The 17453-nt window shown below is 41.5% G+C and overlaps 1 protein-coding gene across 1 annotated transcript in view; it reads left to right on the top strand.

Annotated features, from left to right (window-relative positions):
• Positions 1-16168, top strand: part of LOC311049497 (vitamin D3 receptor B) — a 33859-nt gene extending 17691 nt beyond the window's left edge. Inside the window, exons 5-10 of the mRNA XM_084063097.1 lie at positions 5482-5678; positions 8408-8507; positions 9928-10111; positions 12921-13072; positions 14706-14822; positions 15874-16168. Coding sequence (XP_083919223.1) covers positions 5482-5678; positions 8408-8507; positions 9928-10111; positions 12921-13072; positions 14706-14822; positions 15874-16127 — 1004 coding nt within the window. The 3' untranslated portion in view covers positions 16128-16168. The remainder of the gene's footprint in view (positions 1-5481; positions 5679-8407; positions 8508-9927; positions 10112-12920; positions 13073-14705; positions 14823-15873) is intronic.
• The last annotated feature ends 1285 nt before the right edge of the window (positions 16169-17453 follow it).

Here is a 17453-nt window from a genome sequence, read left to right as displayed (position 1 = left end):
CCATGCTGGGCCTCTGCTATCTACGGGCTTCTTGTTTGTTTTCGCTGTCTGTAAATAGCAGGTAAAGCGTTTTCTTGTGTTCCCCTAAAATCCCGGATATTGTCCGCGAGGGACGGGGTGGTCTTTGAAGCAAAGGCCCCTCGTTCCCCCTCCATATTGTTCCCAGAGTCTTTCTGTGAATTCCAGGGGAGTGACGGCACACAGACGCTCAGATTCACTGTATGTGAACAGGAGCCAGCGGAATGTGCTTCTGTTACCACTGCTGTTGCAAAAACCAGCAGCATGTTATAAAGACAGATCTCTCTCTCTCTCTCTCTCTCTCTCTCTCTCTCTCTCTCTCTCTCTCTCTCTCTCTCTCTCTCTCTCTCTCTCTCTCTCTCTCTCTCTCTCTCTCTCTCTCTCTCTCTCTCTCTCTCTCTCTCTCTCTCTCTCTCTCTCTCTCTCTCTCTCTCTCTCTCTCTCTCTCTCTCTCTCTCTGAGCTAATTCAGTGGCTAGAACAACAAGGGGAGAACAGAACAGAGACAATGCTTCCCGTTGTTAAGCACCAGCAGGGGTCTCCATATGGACCCCCCCCCACCCCCCCCCTCATCTCCTGAGAATAACAAGCCCTCCCGAATGGACATGGCCTTTATTACAGTACAACACAAACAAAGCATGCACGACTCAGGTGTAACCTCAACCTATGCGTTGATATCCTAATAATAATACATTTGATTTGTATAGTGCTTTTCATAACACTTAGACAGTAAAATCACATGGGATAATGACAGTGCATAAATAGGTATTACAATAAGGTAAGGCTGAAAGGTAGCAAACAATCGTGGTCAAAAGAATGAAATAGGAAACGTAAAGAACACAGTGCAAGAAATTAAGGTATAAAAATAAAATCTAATACAGGGTGTTTTGAGCTGGTTTTGAAGAAGGAGAATATACTGTAGTAGTCATGGACTGAGGCAAAATAATAGTGATTCACAATATTATCCCGGTAATCACCAGAATGTGCTTAAAGCTTTAATGGCACTTAACATACATTTTGTTAAATAAATATTTGTATTGCGTCACTGGATACGTAATTCTTGTGAAAAAATAAATGTGTGTACATAAGTATGTATAGTAAAATGTAGAGATGTCTTTGCCTGGGGTTGGATAATAGAACGGCAGTGATGAATGCTGGGTGATAATTAGTTTAGCACATAGAGTAACTGTAACCTTGTTTATTCTCAAAGGCTAGAAAAAAGTGCCCCTCGGCCTTTGGCCACATCCTGCCTCAAAGCCCCCCCATACCCCCATTTTCCATTCTCCACTATCTTGTCTCACTACTTAAATGCTATAAGTAAGTAAGTAGCCTGGCCGAGCCATGTAGCCCATAGGTCAGAAGCTTATCTCCTGTTTCTGTAGCATGAGGCTGCTTGATGTACAAGTGTATCCCCCGCCCATAATGTACAAGTAAGTACACCCACTGGACATGACGCTAGTATGGCAATGACTTACCCCTTGATGCTTGCTGAGGGCCAAGCAGGGAGGCATTGGGTCCCATTTTTATAGTCTTTGATATGACCCGGCTAGGGATTTAACTTAAATGTTATAGTCTGACTGAAATTCCAGATTGTCTACGACTTGGCTCAAAACGCTGACGATATGTTGCTGGCATGACTCTGCATTCTGTGAACCGTCGTTGTTTTACACTCTGTGTTTTGGGTCCTTTGCACCCGGAATAACTCCTTAGTCTCCTCAACTGTAAATTCTATTAAACATACGCAGTAACCAGGTTAAGTAGAAGAGTTTCCTTAATCTAATCTTGCTGAACTCCACAAGTCCACAGCCAAATCTCGATGTTAACTCATTCACTGCCAGAATTATTTCTGGCCGCGTTTGAACACTGCCATATTTTTCATTGAAAAAAAAAAGTACTCAGGAGCCGAGATACAGAATTTTTAAGTTTTAAGTTAACAAGGAAGTGGATGGGAGTCTATATCTTCGAAAAATCATATCTCCTTGGTCTTTGGGTAAAAAAAAAAAAAAAAAATCTTAAAAAAAAAAAAAAAAAAAAAAAAATATTTTAAATTTTTTAAATTTTTTAAAAAGTCGTTTTAGTCGTTCTTGGCAGGCATGGCTTATGGACAAAAGTCGTTTTAGTCGTTCTAGGCAGTATATGAGTTAAGTAGAGGTCGGATAAGGTGTCAATACTACTTGCCTTTCCACTTTAGCTACACAATTGCTTATTCTGCCGTGCTGCCCCACAGGAAGATGCAGCTTTAGCTTGCATTGATTGGACAGGTACCATGTGAACCTGCAGGGTTATACGCAAACTGACCAGTCAGCACAAGCCTATTGCCCTCTCTGCCCTTTTATCACCCCCGCAGGGTTGAAATGAAGGCTGGGTATGTGGTACACATATTTATATACTGTATAATCACCCAGGTATTCGTACACCCCAGCCCGTTGAGGGGGCCCCATGTTTGTATAACCCCTGTCATTTGTCATCTTTAGCGAGCTTGCTCATGCTAGCAGTTCAGCACACGGTGGCACTTCAGGGTCAGTTGCTGGCATATCAGCCCTAGGGCTTTGTCACCCTCTTTGGTCCTTTTAATACTCCTCTTACCCATGGCAAATAAAGGTTGGATGGATTTGTGATAAATATATTCATATCATGACAAACATGGACTGCATTTGTCCGTCAAACATGGCTGCTCAGGATGGTTTGATAGAATTCACAGACATGGAGTTTATCCATACGCAACAGAAACAAAACAGTGGAAAATGGTAACCTTCGACAGAATGAAAGCAAAGCAGGCAAAGCAGTGAGCATCCCAGTGTGACTACCATTTTGTTTGCCCCTGCAGTTCCTCATTTGTTGACAGTAATGATAATCTATTTATTACATTACAGTGTTGATCAAATGACATTTTGGCATCAAAGTACGCTGATACGATGAAGTACACAAAAAGTTGGTGATGGCTTGTTAGTTTGATTGTGTAGTGCTCGAGTCACCACGCTGATTTCTGCCAGGAGGCATGCCGACGTAACTTCAAACAAACTGATGATGGGTATTGGGTATGTCTCCGTCCCTCTCATCTCTTTCTCTCCGTCTCTCTCCCTCTCTCCCTCTTTATGTGTATGTTTCATTACGGCGCTGTGTGGAAGATGCTGTGTGTTGTTACTATCTTTAGAAATTTCCCATAAGACAACTAAACAACTAAAGACAATGTTTGTGTAAAAAGAGAGAAAAATCTGTGTTTTACATATAACTAGGATGCAATATAGTTGCATGCTTGCAGTCAATTGGGACAGGAGCTGCTAGTAGTGTAGACATACGCTGGAGCCTACATAGGCTGAAGGGACAATTGGTTAGCGATGTTATTATTTAGTGACCCCCCCCCCTCCCCACTCCGATTGGTTTCTCAAGTGAGGACATTCTTTGCAAAGATAAACAACTGGTGGTATGTGGAAAGTTGAGATTGGAACATAATTTTCATACATAATATTAGGCCAATAACTAGCCTAATATTATACAATTATAATATTTTATATATAATATATAATATTATATAATATATTTTTTAATAATATTATATTATAAAAAAAATATTAAAAATATGTGCAAACAAATAATTGCACATTAAACGTTTTTGTTTTTGTTTTTGCAATGTCTATGTATTGGCAAGTTCCATATGAATTAAAAGGGATAAGATTACAGCAAAAACTTATTTTGTAAATAGCCAAAAGGCATACATGTGCTTATCAAAATAATATTTTGATATTACTCAGAATAAAAAGCCAATGTATATATTGATGAATAACTTGATAACTTGATCAGATATATCTTGATGATATAAGATGATATGGAGGTGAGTCTGAAAATGTGACCGTGGTCAAAGTGAAGCAGCGCGGAGGCGCATGAGTGCGGTACTCAAAACAATTTTGGCAGTTACAGTATGTGAATGAATGATTTATGGGCATACAATAAACAAATTCTTGCTCGGTATGCATTGTTGCTCTTGGAATCCAACCTCAAGCGCTGCTTGATGGGTAGGTAGACAGACAGACATGTGGTTCGTAATTGACAGTGAGACTAAAACGTTTTTTAATTGGTTGCACTGGTACCACCATATAAATCTGACTGTCCGACTAACATCGAGCGTCTGTCTGCTTTTTTCTTTTTTCTCCCCTCACTTGTCCCCTACTCTGCCAGAGGGGACAATGTGTGTAGATGTTGCCCCGCCTCCTTTCTGGGCGGAAAGTCTTACTCACTCACTCTGAGACCATTGTGTGTGTTGTCATGAAGGCTCTTCTGGATTCTAAATGCCTAAATTGTAAATTGCAAAATTTCTCCGCTTTATGGTGTATTACCTAACCAGCTCATTGAAGAGGTTATATGCATGTTTTAGTTGACAAAGATAACAGCACTTGAGAGCCGTTTGGAAATACGTCACGTTCGAGTCAAATGCACGAGCAACCCAACAATGCAAGCGATGCTACGAGCAGTGCTATGGAAAGATGCTAACACAACAAATTTTGCAAAGCAAGGGCCTCTATAAAGAATTTCGAGAGCTTGGTGACAGCTCCGCTTTCAAGTTCACTTAAGCATTAAACTCGATGGACCAATAAACTATTTCATAAGTGTGTAGTCCTTGGGGCCTGTTTCACAAACGCTGGAAGGCAGATTAAACAGAGATTTATCAGTTATCCCGACTGAACTAGAAAGACTTGGGAAAATAATAACATTTCACCTATAATGTCAATAATAATTGACTGGATTATTTATCCATTAATCTATCCTGAGGATAGATTGCTTTCTGTTGGTTTGGATTACCGTAACCTTTTTCCCCCCATATGAGCATGGAGATGATACGTGAAGGGGCTTATTACCACTATGTGCATGTACAGTGATGCAAAACTGTTGTAGTGGCTTAAAGAAATGATCATCTCTTAAATGTGCACTCTATTAAAATATGTCATATGAACATTTAATCATTTCACAGTCAAAACAGTGCCCTTTACTGGGCTCAAGTAGTGACCTTTCTGGCGCCTGTTGACCTACAAAACTGTTTATGAAATAGCCATCAAAATGTCATAGAAATAAGTGATACTTGAGGGGGGTTCCAGGTGGTCCCCAGCTAAATGATGAGAGAGTTGGAAACCAAATGGACCCTTATAGAGCTTTAACTCTTGAGAGCATTTTACGGTCTCAAGAGTTGCATTATTCTTAAACATCTGCATTACTTAATTAAAGAACTGTTATTTTGATCAATGTTTGCCTGTTATCTCTCCAATGGTGCCAAAATCAATACAGCATGGAATTGTGGACAAAATGTTATCCAAAGATAACAAAATATTCTAAGTCTGGGGTCTGAGAGGCTAAATAAATCTCATCAAATGTTGGTCCGTGGCTCAAATGCCAAATAAATAATGGACCTTGTAATGAAAGGGGTTGAAAACCACTAGGCTAAACCATGCCTTTCTCCCTCTGTCCCCCACAGTCATCCTGACCGACGAGGAAGTCCAGAGGAAGAAGGACTTGATCGCGCGACGGAAGGACGAGGAGGCGCAGCGCGAAGCCCAGAGGGAGGCCCGGAGGCCCCGGCTGTCGGACGAACAGAGCCAGGTCATCGCCACGCTGGTGGAGGCCCACCACAAGACCTACGATGAGTCCTACTCCGACTTCACACGCTTCAGGGTGAGGGCTCTACAAAACTGAGAAAGAAAAAGAAATGTATACTCGCTTCATATCGTTGTTGTTGTTGTTGTTGGGCGGAAACTTTTCAGGAAATGTGGGAAAAAAATCTGTGTTCCAATGGCTCCAATGTAGTTATTTTTCAGTCAGAAGCTCTTGTTAATACTTTGGTTCAATATTCATAAAGATCCACAGACAGACTTAACTACTTAAACTTTGGCAGATAGTAGATCGGCTATTTTTGCTATTTTTTGCGACACTGTAGTATGACGAAGTAGGTAATTCATTCAATTCAAACATACGTTGAAAGATGGAGATACAAGGTTTCTGCCCGACGGCGACGATATGGTGCACACAGTGCACGTTGCACTGTGGACCATATAAAGCTTATATACTGTACCTAGCCTTGTTCATGTGTCGTCAATGTTTGGGATTTCAGCACCTGCCACCTACTGCACCCGACTTAAAAAATACCCCAAAAAAGCACACACAAATTGAAATCAAGGTTTATCTTACAATAAATGCAGGGAATCTCTGTACGTCTGTAATCCACGTATCTCGAGAACCGTTAAACCGACTTATATTCCGCTTCAAATTTGGCACACACGTCGCCGTGTGTGTGTGTGCTGAAAAAAAGGTAGAAACTGAAGCCAAAGCTTATTACGTCTACCCTTTTGTACTTTTAACTTACTTTAAAATAGACCTTGTCCAAGTATTGAAACAATTCAAAACAAGACTGGGTCTAATAACAGCATATGAGTGAGTCGGTTGGTATATGGAGTCAAATGCCCCCATCAAATGCACATAATATGGAGTCAAATGCATTATAGTTGGAGATCAGCATGCACTGATGTCAGACACAACATAAACCAAATGCAAATACTGTATATGGCGAGTTCCTTTTTAAAATGCACTGATGTCAGACACAACAGAAAACGTATCAAATGCTCTCACAGAGCCTCACTGTAATAAGATAAAAAAGTTAAACTATGAAAAGAATACATGTATATGTTACGGTTGTAACGGTACACATATTCATATTGAACTTTTTTGGTACATTCGGTTTGGTGCAGAAGTGTACCGGTACGAGTGCAAAGTAGACTTATTTTACATGCGTAACATAGGCTAATCCGAGTTCCCATACTGACCGGAAATACCGGAGCTCACTATACACATAGCAGATGATATTTGTTATTACTTTGTCCTGATCTGAATGACCAGTGAAAGGCTGTTTAAAATGCCATAGGGAGCTGTGTTTGCACCATGCTGTGTTTTTTCCTAGCAGCAGTGATGCCGCTTCACATTAGTTAACGCGTTGGACGTGTTGACACAACAACAGCAGTATACCCGATCACTAATGAACAATGCCGGTGCACTGCTTTAATCGTATCCACTTGTCTTTCTCCATTATTGTATTCCACAGAGAAACCGAAGTGATCCCAAACAGGAGACATTAAGCCTTATTTATACTTTGTTGTATGATGTAAAAAATAGCAGATGAACAAGCTCAAATCATATCCAACAAGTCGCATGAAAACGGCAGATCACATGTTGTGAGCTTGTAGAGCTGCTATTGTCAGCATACATTCTATCTTCTCAGATTTAAAGAATGACAATGAAACAACATGGCTGTGTAGTGTAGGCACTGCGGCACCAGGTTCAATGCAACAACACCACGCATGTCCAACGGGTCATGAGGATAATGTAACAACTCAGCTCCTCCAATGTTCTGATTCTCAGTACGATTTGCTCCTCTGACTGTCCCCAGGCAGCCACACAACCACTCCACACGTTAACCCTATTCAGCAGCAGCAGCAGCAAACTCACACTGCCACACAGCACCATTTAAACACATCGTCCTATTACAAATGGCAAAAATAGCTTGTAGATCTGCTATTTTTGTGCGATTATTGAAAACATTTGGAAGATTGGTTCAAAATATGGATTCCAGGGTTAACATGGTTAAACACCTCTGTTCCTATTCTTTCACATCCAGCATTACTGTACACACGGTAGTAGTAGACCAACCTGTTGCACTCACCCATAGCCACACTCACACACCCAATAAGTTGTTCTCAAAAATGTTTTGGGCTTCAGTACCAGTTTCCCTGATTTCTGGATCGATGGACCCCCTTTATCTGACTACAACGTTTTGCTTAGAAAAGTACAAGAGAAAGCCATAGAGCTAATAGGATAACCCATATAACATTAAAAATAAGAAATTCAGTGAAAGAGTTGCAATTAGTTCCTCCTGAGCAGATTTATCTTAAACTAATACTAGTCAAGTTTTATGTCAAAATGTTGAGATAATGTACGATAAGTATTTCTTTCTATTAAATAACAGTTGTGTTAGTGAAGTTTCTTTCTTTAATTTGCTTGAACATTTTACAGACCAGTAAGTTCACACAAAGTGTGTCAATGTTTTATCAATAGAAACAACAGTCAAATAAATTATTCCATGTTCCACTTTCTCTCACATACCCTCTCTATAGTACCCAACAATGTACTCCACACCACCTTTGTTAGAATCCTGTGTGTTTGTCTTTAGTTTTTCTTTGGCACACCTTTCTCTGTTTGATGCCATGGCACTCATTTCTTCCCCTACGTGAATGATAAATAATGCAAGATTCCATGTCAAATGAGACAAGTCTACCCATTGTAATGAAAGTCCGTAGGAATAAATGCCATGTGGTCTTTCTCTTTCGTGTGTGTGTGTGTGTGTGTGTGTGTAGCCTCCGGTACGTGACGGCCCAGTGACACGCAGTGCCAGCAGAGCGGCCTCTCTCCATTCTCTGTCAGACGCTTCTTCTGACTCCTTCAGCCACTCTCCAGGTAAATGAGCCACTACCCTCAGGGCGTCTGAAACGATGTGTGCTGGAGTTCATGTCGGATAACATCACTTCTCCTCCTGGCATATCATTATGGTTCTGTTTTTCAATTGCCGGTGGTCCGGCCCGGTGGTGTTGCATTCTGGGAAATTTGCTTCGAGAGACACAAGTCGGCTCTGATGCATCCTCATAGTCAGGGGATATTAGCAGAATATTTTCCAATCTTGGAATAAATTCCTTACCAAAAACAATCTTCACCAATGTGTTTGTAAAGGTGTCTAGTAACACATCTCACAAAGACTGAAATGCAGTCCCCCTAGGAGAATTTTTGACAGCTCCTTAAAGTTGGGGTACCCACCATAACCTTGGTTAAAAAAAAATCCCCCAAAAAAAATCCAAATTTAATTCTGTTTTAAGTAGCATGTGAGGGGTCAAACTAGGGTGTTTTTATGATTCTGAATCAATTGCTAGCATTTGTTTTGCACCAAAACCACTCATTGGGCTAAAAACGGCCATATCCATCCTTTTCCAGGTATACTTTTTGTGTAAAAAGCCCATTGAGATTGGGCCCTTTTTAGCCCAAGGAGTGGTTTTGGTGCAAAACAAATGCTTGCAATGGATTCAGAATCATAAAAACACCCTAGTTTGACCCCTCACATGCTACTTAAAACGGAATTAATTTTTGTTTTGATTTTTTGGGGGGATTTTTTTTAACCAAGGTTATGGTGGGTACCCCAACTTTAAGGAGCTGTCAAAAATTCTCCTAGGGAAACTGCATTTCAGTCTTTGTGAGATGTGTTACTAGACACCTTTACAAACACATTGGTGAAGACATTTTTTGGTAAGGAATTTATTCCAAGATTTTTCTAATATCCCCTGACTATCAGTAAAGTGGCAAGTTCACATTCGGGTATTTGCTCTGTACTTGGCCAGATGTGAACTTGTGTATTGGAACATTACTTGGGCAGCAACTGATGACGTATCACAAGCTCGGGAGGAGACCAGTACAGACAAGACCATATATTGAGAAATGGCCTCAGGCTTTACTTACTATATGGATCTGTGACGTTGCTTTACTGAGAACTCAGTGAAATTCCTGTGAACCCCCTGTGGACTGTATTGTACATCAAGCAGCAAACATCAGGCCATTAATACATTCATCACTAATAAGCAAAACACAGGCAAGGACACTGCTGCATGGCCAACAGCCAAGCACAATCAATAGAGACAACTCACACCTCCCAGCCCCCCAGCTGTCCTTCTAATGATAAACAAATTATTATGGCTGTCATCTGACTTCTCCTAACCATGCACTGTTTTTCCTCTTTTGTTTTACGTGTTGACGTCTCTCCCTCAAACAAAGAGCCTCATTCTGTCCCCTCCCTCTCTTGTTAACTCTCTCCCTTCCTCTCCTCCTCCTCCAGAGTCTGTAGATACCAAACTGATGAACTTCAACAACCTGCTGATGATGTACCAGGATCAGGGTGGAAGCCCAGACTCCAGTGAAGAGGATGGCTCTCGTCTCTCCATGCTGCCCCATTTGGCTGACCTGGTCTCCTACAGCATCCAGAAGGTCATTGGTTTTGCCAAAATGATCCCTGGCTTCAGGTATGTCTATCAACTGTATACCTACAGTACCTAGTTGTATGTCCAAGTTTGTTGGGGCCCTGCATGAAATGAGGGAGCGCAATAGTAAACACTCTGTCTGACTCTTCCGTCCAGCCACAAATTTCATTATTATTGTTCATGAGACCACTAGGGTAGAGCTCTTTCTGAAAAGTGATTGAAGACCAGAACCCCCGAAAGATGAAGGATCTGTCAAGAAAGATTATTGCCAAATGTCTGTTGGCCGATGGTTACGGAACTATGATGTGCTATCATCCTATTTCAGTTGATGTTTTACTTCAGTTTTCATGAGTAAAACAAAGAAGGCTATCCTTAGAACACATGCCAGTGGGGTATAGAGATAAGAGATTTTATATTTGTGAATCTGGAAAGGTCTGTGTGTGTTTGCCTGATTTGACCCAATATGCAGTGGAGTTCTGTTTCGAAATGGGCCCATTTCTCAATACTGACATACACATTTGCACAAAACCATTTGATAGTTGATTTATTGATTTATCTTTATTTTTTTCATGTGTCTCGAGCTGACTTTTTACCTAAATGTTTGTGTGTTAGAGATTTTGTACACTTCTTGTTTTTGTATCTGATTAATCAATAGTATGCCACAGTAAATGGCCTATGGTCTAAAGGCCAGAGATTAGCTGACACATATGGAAATGTTTCAAGCATGAACATACCGTGTGGTATGTTTGCTAACTGAACCGAGTGGCGTTCTTGCAAGATTATACTAGCATGAAGTTTGGCCTTCAATACACAGTATATATCTTCCCCTTGGGCCAAACAATTACATGCCCGCCCACACTTGTTGTGGTGAACACAGAAGGTTCTTTTACACTCTTAACACTCGTCCTTCGGGGTAGACAACAAAAGCTTCATAACAGCTTCCCAGTGTATACTTAACTGAAGAAAGGTTTCGTTTAATGGTTGGAATGGCATAACACAATTCCCTGGAAAATGTAAGTTTATATCAAGGGTTAACCTTGAAAGTAGAATGAATTCCCATTTGCATTTCCCCTAAGAGATAACCGTAATATATCCCTGCGGTGAGACACTTGATCAACACAAGACATTATTTATGACAGTTAGAAGGCAAATATCCTACAGTTGAGGCAAATATCCTACAGTTGAAGCACATATCTTACAGTTGAAGCAAATATCCTACAGTTGAGGCAAATATCCTACAGTTGAGGCAAATATCCTGGAAAAACCAAGAGGCATCTTAGCCGTTTCTTTATCACCTCCCAAACGAGGCCCCCATATTGTCGTTTAGTGTGCATGTCTCTTGAAGTGTGCATGTCTTTTGGAGCGTGTCGACAGAGACCATCGCTCAATGTCTCAGGGGTCACCTTAAAGTCATGGCTAAAACGAGCCGGGGCCTGTCTTTCCTGAAAGTTGTCATTTCCACTGGTGGGGAGTGATGGAGGCTGTTGGATTAACTGTGGAATGTTTGTCCACTTATGATCTGCTCCCTAAGTCCGCTGAAACCCACCCAGACCTCCCAAAAAAAGCTGCGTGTTTCATGTTTTCCTGTCTTCTGCTAGTTCCGTGGTTTTGTTTGAGTCAAGATTTGAACTCATTTTGATGAAGTTTGAGAATAGATCGGCATTTGTAGTGCTGCTGGTACTTTGAGAACAGGGTCAAAATATATCAGGAGCTTATTGATTCTGCTTAATTAAAGGTAGGGTAAGTGATTTACTTTGGTTAAAATAAGTGTTAAACAGCTATGTATTCTGATAGTCTCCATGTCTCTCCACCTCTTTATTAAACAGAAAATGCATTTTCAGTTCAGTTTCATTTCCAATTCTATCCAATCAGGATAGAGAACTCTGTCAGGATATAAATTAAACAAGTGAAATTGGAAGTGATGACACCAAGAAATGAACAGATTTTTTTTTAACTGGAACACTATAAAAATGAAGCTGATAAATGGGTACTTTCTCCTGATTGGCTGAGATTGTGTCACCTACCTGAAAATGTATTTTCTGTTTATTAAAGAGCTGGAGAGACATGGAGACTCCTGTTACCGAACAAACACTCTATAGAAATGATTACTATCAAAATATAGTGCTTTAACCTTTTAACAAAAAACGTTTTGTTTAAGCCAAAGAATCACTTACCCTACCTTTAATTAAAGGTAGGGTAAGTGATTTACTTTGGTTAAAATAAGTGTTAAATAGCTCTATATTCTGATAGTACTCATTGCTAGAGTGTTTGTTCAGTAAAAGGAGTCTCCCATGTTTCTCCAACTCTTTATTAAACAGAAAATGCATTTCAGTGCTCTTTCCTGATTGGCTTAAATGTTGTCACCTACCTGAAAATGTACTATATTCTGTTTACTAAAGAGCTGGAGAGACCCCTGTGACCGAACAAACGCTCTGTAGCAATGATTACTATCATATCACTATCGCTATACTGTCACTAAAAGAATCACTTGCCCTAGCTTTAAATGTTGTATTTAAGCAATAATTGACTAGAATCTCAGTAAGGCTTGTCAACAAATACCCCAACAGGGAAATCGGACATCCAAATATGTTTTAATGTTTTCACATTCCTGCCCCCAAAAAATCTAATGTCTCCCGATAAACTTTGGAACTTGTGCTTGACCTTGACATTGTGCTCTATTTAACTGCTGTTAAACAAAAGCATTCCAGTTAAATATACGGTATGACTTGTGTTTTCATGGCAACTGATCAATTGCAGAAACTCTGCACTTTAATACGAGCAGTTTCCTGGCTAGGGTGTTTACTGGTGGCTGTGCTGTGCGTATCTATAAACTCCTGATTGACTCCTGCAGGGAACTGACTGCGGAGGACCAGATTGCCTTGCTCAAGTCCAGCGCCATCGAGGTGATCATGTTACGCTCGAACCAGAGCTTCAACCTGGAAGACATGTCGTGGAGCTGTGGCGCGCCTGACTTCAAATACCAGATCAGTGATGTCACCAAAGGTCAGTCTGCTGACATGACATCTCTGCTATCTGCTTTGCAGACATGAGGAGAACAGCACACCTGTATCATTTCCAAGTCATTTTACCTAGCTGGTAGCTGGACAAATCCTTGCTAATAATGTATGGACTCCAGTCTAGTATGCTAGCGGAATTGAAACTCTCAAAAGATCAGACAATACCTTAGACTCAGAATGCAATATTAACTGATAATAGAAAGTTTTATTTACAGCGCTGTAACACTCACACAACATACATGTTACTCCAGCAAAGCACACAGCCTTGCCCTGACAGTCAGTTCTGAATTTGTCTAAAAGTAAAACATTGTACCATTCTCCCATGCATAGTCGTAAAACAAAGGATCCTTCACTCTGGCCAGCTGTGACCTGAGACCTGTACTTGCATTTCAAGCTTTTCTAAGCAGATGGCAGACCAGCTCTGCTTCACAGTTCTCAAGATTCTAGCAAAAACAGACTGATCAATGCTAAGCAATATCATTATATAATTTCGCAACTTGTGTTGACAAATCCAATCCATCCAATCCAACTGTATTTATAAAGCACATTTTAAAACAACAGAGTTGACCAAAGTGCTATACAGTAGGCATAACGACACATAAAAACATAATGCAATAGAAATAACGCACAATTAAAGATGAGTACAAACATCAATCTGGGTTAAAAGCCCAGGAATAAAAATTTGTTTTAAGATTTAAAAAGATGTAGTGTGCAAATACATGCACATGTGTGTTACACACCTCTACATAGAGCCTGCAGGAAGTGGCCTGCTTCTTTAGATGGGGCTGGACCTCATTAGTGTGTCGGCAACGTTAGGTAAGGTTACTCACTCTGGCACGTGTATACACCCACGTGCGTGGATGCAAATGCATGTATTCCTGCTGCGGAACCAGTCCGACACATCCGCCATACCCCTCAGGGCATGGCTTTCATTTGGCTTTCAAACAAGACCCCTCTTTTCTGAGATCAACCCAAAGAATGTCACTTCTGACCTCCTCACCACACAAAACAACTAGTGTCTGAGGACCCTACTCCTTTGTGCGCCTACCTCTAAACCAGTTTGAATTCTTTGTCTAAGTTCCCCTCTAGCGCAAAAATATTTATACATTTATTTTGAATTCAATTAGTATAGTTGTTTTTATCCCACAACAGGGGTCCTATCATTTCTACCTTGTGATGCTGTTGTGTTTGCAGTTTAACTCTTTGCACTTTTCTAAACCAATAATAGTATATGAATATAGATGACATTGTTTGATTTAACCTATGTATGCTTTCTCATCTAAACACTCATGTTAAAAAAAACTAAAACAACAACCACTATACATTTAGGCAGTGTGTCATAATTGCAATGTAATGATTTGAATGAGCTCATTGGTGGTGTTGTAACTAACCTGAGTGTAGATCTACCATAGCAAACCCCCTGCCTAGGCACAGCTAACGGAATATTAAATATTTAACAGCAGGAGGGATGATAACATTCTTTGAGGTTGATTATGTCTCTTGGGACACACTGTGGAGCCGGTAGGGTTCCCACCTATATGGTGTGCGGACACGCATACATGTGCATGTACATCCACATTCCACATACATTCATGCTGTGTAATTTGCGCCTCCTACAGCGGGCCATACTCTGGAACTGCTGGAGCCCCTGGTGAAATTCCAGGTGGGACTGAAAAAGCTCAACCTCCATGAGGAGGAACACGTGCTGCTCATGGCCATCTGCCTCCTCTCCCCAGGTAGGCATGCCTGCATATGTGCACCCCACCTCAGCACAAACATACACACACATCACTCACAATGCATGTGTGTGAGCGTGGCACATGCATGTAAGTATGATGCGTGATGGTTGCTTTCGGCAGAGGGTCCTCATGAATTGTTTATGTTTCTGCTTTTTTTCCGCGAGGAGCTTATTCACTTTAACTTCCGCACCACTAATGATAAATGGCGGCACGCGCCGATTTGTTTATAGATCACCCCTTTGGTTGACGTGTACTGCAGAATGTACGTCAAGACGAATACGTGTATGTGTCTGCTACTTGAGTGGTTTCATGCCTTTTTTTAGCCTTTCATCCAAGCACGCGTTCATGTGAGCGGTATACATTTATGTAAGGTTTCGGTGCATATTTTATACGTAGATGGGCATATCTATGTTGATGTGCTGCACGTGCAATGAACCGGATGTTTGCATGCGCCTGCGTATACGAGGCATGTCATTAACAATGCATATACATCCCATATCCTCCTCTCACTGGTCTAAATTTAGCCAACCGCTTGATCAGATTGTGAGACATGTGACCATGAAGTTGGAGTCCTTACTTCTACCTTCAACAGTCAACCCATCCATCAATCCACTCTCATCCAGTTTGAAACTAGCACAGTCTTTCATGTAGCTGAGGGGTGAGGTCTACATTATATGCCGACATAAATATTATTAAACCGCTAACATTTGAACTCCTTTACCGAACCTTTGAGCTGTCCGGTGTAGCTCAGTCGGTATAGCACTTGCATTTCGACCACAAGGTCATGGGTTTGTTCCCGGGCAACCGCCAACTCAGCGTATGAGTAGCACGGCTTGTGTGTGGCAAGTCATGCGGTAAATACTGGGAGCTGATGGTAGGTGTTGCGCTCCACCTCAGCAATCCATCTCCGAGGGGTTTAGCGCATTGAGAAACAGGGATAGATGCGCTCTGGCTAATGCCGACAATAAGCCTCTCCGAACCGACTTACTTACTTACTGAACTCCCATTGCTGAAAACCTTAAATACCCATGTTGTTTCTGCTGCGCAGATCGTCCCGGGGTGCAGGATCACACACGCATAGAGGCCCTCCAGGACCGCCTGTCGGAGACACTGCAGGCGTACATCCGACTGCACCATCCCGGGGGGCGCCTGCTCTACGCCAAGATGATCCAGAAGCTGGCCGACCTGCGCAGCCTGAACGAGGAGCACTCCAAGCAGTACCGCTCACTCTCCTTCCAGCCCGAACACAGCATGCAGCTCACTCCGCTGGTGCTGGAGGTGTTCGGCAGCGAAGTCTCCTAGACTAGAGGACTCTGGAGGAGTTCTGAGGAGGAGTAGGAGATGAGGAGTTGGAGGAAATCTCCAGGGAGTCAAAGAGGAGGGAGGGAGGGAGGGATGGAGGCGAGGATGTGCTTGGATGGACTGTGGAATGAGGAATCGAGAGGTGTGGAGTTTTGAGAGATTGGGAGAGAGACGAAGAGTGTGTGTGTGTGTGTGTGTGTGTGTGTGTGTGTGTGTGTGTGTGTGTGTGTGTGTGTGTGTGTGTGTGTGTGTGTGTGTGTGTGTGTGTGTGTGTGTGTGTGTGTGTGTGTGTGTGTGTGTGTGTGTGTGTGTGTGTGTGTGCGCGTGTGTGCGCGCACGCTCGTGTGTGTGTGCGTGCGTGTGTGTGTGTGTTTGTGTGTGTTTGTCTACAAAGGAGTTTATCTTGGTAAGAAGACCTAGGTCAGAAGTCGTTGTCTGTGAGAGCAGGCAGATTCAGAAAGAAACAGTAAACAAGGGAACTTCACATAATACAGTTATAACCATACATTGAACTTCTGCCTATAGCTATATTTGACAGTGTTTTTCTTTTTTTTTTAAATCTGTATTTATAACAAACCGCTGCTTAATGCGCCTGGAAAGTGTATATGTACACCCTCAACACAACAAGCATACTCACTTGTTCATTTAGCCATTCAGTTTGAGCTACCTCTTTGTTTTAATAGGTTGATTTGTATTGACATCACCTATATGAAACAGTACTTTTCTTCACAGAACAATATAGATACAAATACTATGTTTCAGATTGGTGCAAACAGTGCCTGCCAGTTAGTTTTATGTCTGCCCATCGGCATCGCTCCAACATAGTGTGTGTGTATGTGTGTGTGTGTGTGTGTGTGTATGTCGGTCAGTGTACACTACATATGCCTCACACCTTTTTGCCAAAGGTTTGGTCAACTACTTTCTCAAACGCTTCCAATGTGTCCTAAAAATAACCTCACACCAAGGCCTTTTTCCACACATTGCAATCAATCTATGTGCTTGCTAGCCTTCTGACTAGCCTCTAAGAACTTATGAAGGAAATGTCTATACTTGGGTTTTAAAAAGCAGAGTACAGAATCTAGTCTGTAATTTACTGAGATTTTGTTTGGGTTTTGGGGTGGGTGGTTTTGAGGTGAGAATTAGCCACTAAATGTGTTAGCTACTTTTTACATTGCTAACTGTCAATCAAACCAAGCCAGCATTCTGGCTGGTTACTCTTCTCTTCTTTGAAATGGATGATTTGCTGTATAGTTAATTGCTACACATGTATCATATCTTAAGCACTATTATACCACCTTTTACTCATGCCTATGTATTGATATACAG

The sequence above is a fragment of the Gymnoscopelus microlampas genome, assembly GCF_963454915.1.
Source record: "Gymnoscopelus microlampas genome assembly, chromosome: 7".
NCBI lineage: Eukaryota > Metazoa > Chordata > Actinopteri > Myctophiformes > Myctophidae > Gymnoscopelus > Gymnoscopelus microlampas.
The sequence above is the reverse complement of the archived record's forward strand: the minus strand, read 5'-3'. Positions and strand labels throughout refer to the sequence as shown.